The sequence below is a fragment of the Empidonax traillii genome, unplaced genomic scaffold (genome assembly GCF_003031625.1).
Source record: "Empidonax traillii isolate 1590-97213 ecotype Southwest subspecies unplaced genomic scaffold, ASM303162v1 scaffold6428:size6069, whole genome shotgun sequence".
NCBI classification, from domain to species: Eukaryota; Metazoa; Chordata; class Aves; order Passeriformes; family Tyrannidae; genus Empidonax; species Empidonax traillii.
In genome coordinates, this window is record NW_020961621.1 from 283 (window position 1) to 6,069 (window position 5,787).

Genomic DNA, 5,787 nt, shown 5'->3' on the forward strand with positions numbered 1-5,787 from the left:
GGGGGCTCGGGGGGCGGTCACGTGACCCGGGGGCACGGAGGAGGGGTTGAGGGTGTCAGGGGGTGTTTTGGGGTCTCAGGAGGTGTTTGGGGGTCTCGGGGGTGCCAGGAGTGTTTGGGGGCTCAGAGGGGGGTCGGGCTGTGTTTTGGGGCGGTGTTTGGGCGTCTCGGGGGGGCACACGGGACGGCGGCGGGTCCGGGGCTCCCGCGGGAGCCTCTCATGGGGGGGCCGGGAGTGCTGGTGCTGGGGGGTCACCCCGAACCCCCGAGTGGGACCGAGGAGAACCGGGACCCCCCAACCCGGGGCCAGGGGCTGGGGTTGCTCCCGGGGCTGCTCCTCGTTAACGAGGTGATTCCACATTCCCGGCTCCTGCGGCTGTTCCGGCTGGACAAGGCCAGGCTGTCCCGGGGCTATTCCTGACTGCCCAGGCCAGGCTGTGCCGGGGCCATTCCCAGCTCCGGGGGCCATTCCCAGCTCCCGGGGCTATTCCCGGTTGTCCGTGAGATGTTGTACCGGGGCTGTTCTGGGCTCCCGGGGGAATTCCCGACGCCGGGGCTATTCCCGGTTGTCCGTGAGATGTCGTAACGGGGGCTGTTCCGGGCTCCCGGGGGAATTCCCGGCGCCGGGGCTGTTCCCGGCTGGATAAGCCGTTCCGTGCTGGCGTCATTCCCGGCTCCAGGGCCATTCCCGGCTGCCACTCCCGCTGTCTCCCATCCCATCCTTGCCATCCCATCCCGAACTACAACTCCCAGCTCTCCCGAGCTCTCTCGGTTCGCAGCCGGATCCGGCCCCGCTCGGCCCTTCCGCGCCCCAAATTCCGGGGGGAGGAGGAGGAGGAGGAGGAGGAGCAGGAGGGGCGGGGGGGAGGCCGAGGCCGCTCCGGGGCTGCAGAGCTCCTCGGGCCCGGCTCCCGATCCCGCTCCCGATCCTATCCTGTTCCCATTCCCACTCACATTCCCGCTCTCCCAGGACCCTGCTGCGGCCATTTGAGCGAGTCGGTGGCGGAAGGAGACCAGGAAAAGGACGGGAAGAGGCCGGGAAAGAGCCCGGGAAGAGCCTGAGGAAGAGCCCGGGAAGAGGCTGAGAAGGAGGCCGGAAAGGGGCCGGGAAGGGGCCCCGGGGGAGCGATGTCTGCGGGGGGAGCGCCCCAGGTACGGGGGGTTTCCCGGCGGGATCCCCCGCGCCTCCTCCGCCCCGGGACATTTGGGGGGGGGGCGTTTCGGGGGATTCCCGGGGCCGGGGACTCCTCCCGTGCTTTTTTCCCTCAACCCCTGGAACCCTCCAAGAGTTTTTCTGGGAAATCGGCGTTTTGGGAAGCCCCGGAGCGCGGGGCTTCCTCCGGCTCTGCCTCCGCCAGGCTCTGGAGCTTGGAAACATGAGAGGAATTCTGGGGGCACGGGGGGAGTGGGGGTTTGGGGGTTTCAGTGTCCCTGGAAAAGCAGGATCGGCTCCTCAGGGAAGGCTCCTCCCTCGGTGCAGATCCTGGGTGGAGAAGGATCCATTGAGAGGGTCAGGGAGGGGGGAGTCAACCCCCAGCTCGGGGGGCAGGGATCTGGTTTGGAGGGACAGGAATCAGATTTAGGGGGCAGGGATCAGGATGGGGGAACAGGAATCTGCTGGGGGAACAGGGATCTGGTTTGGGGGGGCAGTGATCTGGTTTGGGGAACAGGGATCTTTGGGGACTCATCCCTCAGCTCTGAGGGCTCTGCCAAGCCCTGCTTGCTCCAAGGGGGGCACAGGCACAGAAGAGCCGCAGCTTCTTTACGCTGGGGGAAATTCCAGTGGGTCCCAGTGCTGGCATTTCCTCTGGGAATGAGCCCATACAGAGCTGTGACCCCCCCCAGAGGACATGGGAGGGTGGGGTGACATCCCTGTTACCCGGGCAGGACACGCTCCAGTGCCGTGGGCTCCATCCTGGAGTGAGGGGCCTGGCCCTGGGATTGGGGATGTGGGAACAAGGGGAGGATCCCTGCCCAGGGAAATGTCCCAAACTGACACAAAGGGGCCCCAAATGGCCCCCAAATGCCGCTGAGCTGCTGCCCCCTCCCCAGCCCGCCCACGCTCTGGATCTGCTCCCGTACTCCCGGCTGAGCCCGGCGCCACGGGCCGGATCCCAGCTGGATGCCGTCAGCGCCGAGATCTCCTCGGATCCCTGCACAGGTGGGTGGTGGGGGACACGGGCAGGGGACACCGTGAGATGGGGGGTGGGGAATTCTCTGTTCGGAGCCCAGTGCATTTTTGTGGGAGCTTTGAACTGGGATGATGAAAGTGTTCCGGGGGATTCCCAGGGGTGGGAGAGGCTGCGGGAAGAAACCAGGAATGGCTCCATCCCACCTCACCTGGAGCCTGGTTCTCCAGAAGTGGCTCCATCCCCTATTCCCAGAGCCCAGTTCTCCTGGGAGCGGCCCAATCCCGCCTTCCCAGTTCTCCCAGTGGCAGCTCTGTCCCTGATCCCAGCTCTCTGGCTGCCAGCTGTGTCCCCCGTTCCCAAATCCCGGCTCTCCCAGTGACAGCCGTGTCCCCCCAGGGTACCGGTTCTTCAAGCCGGTGGGTTTGTTCGGGATGAAGCCGCCGGAGGAGCCGTTCGGAGCCGCGCGGACGGGCCCGGAGGACTCCAAGGCCCTGGGCAGCCCCTGCGCCGGTGAGTCGGGATCCACGGGAATGGGGGCGTGGGGAGATTGGAGGCTCCAGGGAAAGGATGGGCTGGCACCGTGCGAGGACATTTGGGGCCTTCAGGGACATTCTGGGACCAGTGTGGGGGCCATTCTGAGCCAGTGTAAGATAGTTTAGGACTATTCTGGGTCAGTTTGGAGCCAGTTTGGGGCTGGTCTGTGGCCATTTTGGGCCAGTTTGCAGCCATTTTGTGGCCATTCTGGGCCAGTTTGCAGCCATTTTTGACCAATTTGTGGCCATTCTAGGCCAGTTTTGGCCGGTTTTGTGGACCAGTTTTTGCCATTTTTGGACCAGTTTATGGCTGTTCTCAACCAGTTTTGGCCATTCTGGGCTGATTTTGGCAGTTTTGGGCCAGTTTTTGTTATCCTGGGGCAGTTTGCCCCCATTCCGGGCCATTCTGAACCGAGTTGTGGCCATTTTATGGCCAGTTTATGGCGATTTAGGGTCACTTTTGTACCAGTCTGGGCTAGGTACTGGCAGTCAGTTTTTTCCTGGCACCACCCCAGCACCACTGTGGGCGAGGCCGAGGGGTGCAGGAGGTTGGGGTGTTCCACAAACTGGGGAGTGCAGTGGGTTTTGGGGGGGGGAATTTGGGAGCACTTCAGGCTGTCACAAACTGGGGGCTTTGAGGGGATTTGGAGGCTGTTGGGGGAGCCACAGATCACTGTGATTCCATGTTGGGGGTCCCGCATGGAGTGGGGGGGGCTGGATCCAAGGCCTTCCCACTCAGGACAGCCTAGAATTCCCCGAGGGTCGGGCTGACTCTGGGATCTCTCCGGTGCAGTGGAGCCCGGGCGGGTGAGCAAGGTGGAGCCTGAGGAGAAGCCCGGGATCGGCGCCGGCTCCCTGGAGCTGTTCCCGGCCGCCGGCAGCAGCTCCGGCCGCTGGTTCCCCGGTGGGCAGCGCGGGCCCGAGCCCCCCCGTGACCCCCCGGCCCCCCGTGCCGGCTGCTGGGGGGCCCAGGGGGGCGTCCCCGGCCCTTTCCGCTGCGGCCAGTGCGGGAAGGGCTTCCGGCAGAAGCAGAGCCTGGTGACACACGAGCGGATCCACACCGGGGAGAAGCCGTTCCGGTGCGGGGACTGCGGGAAGAGCTTCAGCCAGCGGCCCAACCTGCTCACGCACCGGCGGGTGCACACAGGCGAGCGGCCCTTCCCCTGCGCCCAGTGCGGCAAGAGCTTCTCGCAGAAGGCCAACCTGCTGGCCCACCAGCGCATCCACGGCGCCCACCCCGACGAGGGCAAGGCGCGGGCGCGGCCGGCGCGGGGCTGCGCCGAGGACACGCCCTTCGTGTGCCCCGAGTGCGGGAAGAGCTTCCGGCAGAAGCCCAACCTGATCACGCACCGGCGCATCCACACGGGCGAGCGGCCCTTCTCCTGCTTCCTGTGCGGCCGCAGCTTCAACCAGAAAACCAACCTGGTGACGCACTACCGGGTGCACACAGGTGAGCGGCCCTTCGCCTGCGCCCAGTGCGGCAAGCGCTTCACCCAGAAAACCAACCTGGTCACGCACCAGAGCACCCACACCGACCTGCGCCCCTTCCCCTGCGCCCAGTGCCACAAGTGCTTCAAGGACAAGGTGTCCCTCAAGGCCCACCAGAAGACGCACGTCCCCCGCCAGCGCCGCTGCCTCGCGCGCGGCCCGGCCCCTGCCGCGCCCTTCGGGGCTGCGCCCGCCCTGCTGCCCCCCACGCCCACCCCGCAGGACCCCCCCTTCGCCCCCCTCCCGCCCGCCCCAAAGCCCCCCGAGGGCACCGAGCTGTTCCCCTGTGAAGAGAAGGGCTTTCCCCCCCCGCCCCCAGGCGAGCCTCCCTTCCCCTGCACCCACTGTGCCGACGCCTTCTGCCCCAAGGTGCCCCTGCTGCGGCCCCCCGAGGTGCCCCCAAACTTCTCCCCCGGCCCTCCCCTCCTGGGGCCTCAGGGGGCACAGCCGGGGCTGGGGGACGCCACAGCCCCCCCAGAGAAGCCCTTCATCTGCAACCAGTGCGGGAACAGCTTTGGGCTCTGGCTCGCCCTCGTTGCCCACCAGAAGAGCCACGCGGGGCACAAGCCGTGCCCCGGGGCCCCCCCCGAGCCCAGCCCCGGTGCGGAGCTGCCCCCTGGGTCCCCCCCGGCACGGGCAGGCGAGGCTCGGCCCTGGCCGTGCCCCGAGTGCGGGCGCAGCCTGGCGCAGTGTGAGCGGCTGCTGCGGCACGGGCACGGCGCCGGCGGGCGCGGCCCCTTCCGCTGCGACACCTGCGGGAAGCGCTTTAGCCTCAAAACCAACCTGGCCACACACCAGCGCATCCACACAGGTGAGCGGCCCTTCACCTGCGGCGTCTGCGGCCGCCGCTTCAACCAGAAGGGCAACCTGGTGACGCACTACCGAGTGCACACGGGCGAGCGGCCCTTCGCCTGCACCCAGTGCGGGAAGCGCTTCGCGCAGAAGCCCAACCTGCTGGCCCACCAGAAGACCCACCTGGGCCGCCAGCCCTTCACCTGCCTCGAGTGCCCCAAGCGCTTCAAGAGCAAACTGTCCCTGCGGGTGCACCAGCGGGTGCACGCGGGGCCCCCCGGCACCGCCCCCGGCAGCGCCGACCCCGCCGGGGCCCCCTTCCCCTGCGGGCCCTGCGGGGAGGCCTGCGGCGAGCACGGGGGGCTGCCGGTGAACCCGCGCGGGCGGCCGCACTCCTGCCCCGAGCAGCGTCGCCCCTGCGCCGAGCACCACCACCCCTGCACGGAGCAGCACCGCGCCTGTGCCGAGCAGCTGCACACCTGCGCCAAGTGCCCCTGCGCCAAGCGGCTGCACCCCTGCCTCGAGCAGCCCCGCCCCTGCGGCGAGCAGCCCCACGCCTGCGAGCGGCCCCACGCCTGCGAGCGGCCCCACACCTGCGCCGAGCAGCCCCACACCTGCGAGCGGCCCCACACCTGCGCCGAGCAGCTGCACCCCTGCGCCGAGTGTCCCCACGGCTGCGCCGAGCGGCCCCACGCCTGCACCAAGCAGCCTCACGGCTGCGCCGAGCACCCTCACGCCTGCGTGGAGCAGCCCCACGCGTGCGGCGAGTGCCCCCACACCTGTGCCGAGCGGCCCCACCCCTGCGAGCAGCCGCTGCCCTGTGCCGAGCAGCCCCAGCCGTGC

At 68.4% G+C, this 5,787-nt stretch overlaps 1 protein-coding gene across 1 annotated transcript; it reads left to right on the plus strand.

Moving 5' to 3' along the window:
- Positions 1–590: 590 nt before the first annotated feature.
- Positions 591–5,784, plus strand: LOC114073433 (zinc finger protein 271-like; the record flags this gene model as incomplete). Its single annotated transcript, XM_027911192.1, has 4 exons — positions 591–1,151; positions 2,052–2,160; positions 2,528–2,641; positions 3,458–5,784. Coding segments are annotated over exons 1-4 (2,574 nt in total), but the record flags the coding sequence as incomplete, so codon positions are not given.
- Between the last annotated feature and the right edge of the window lie 3 nt (positions 5,785–5,787).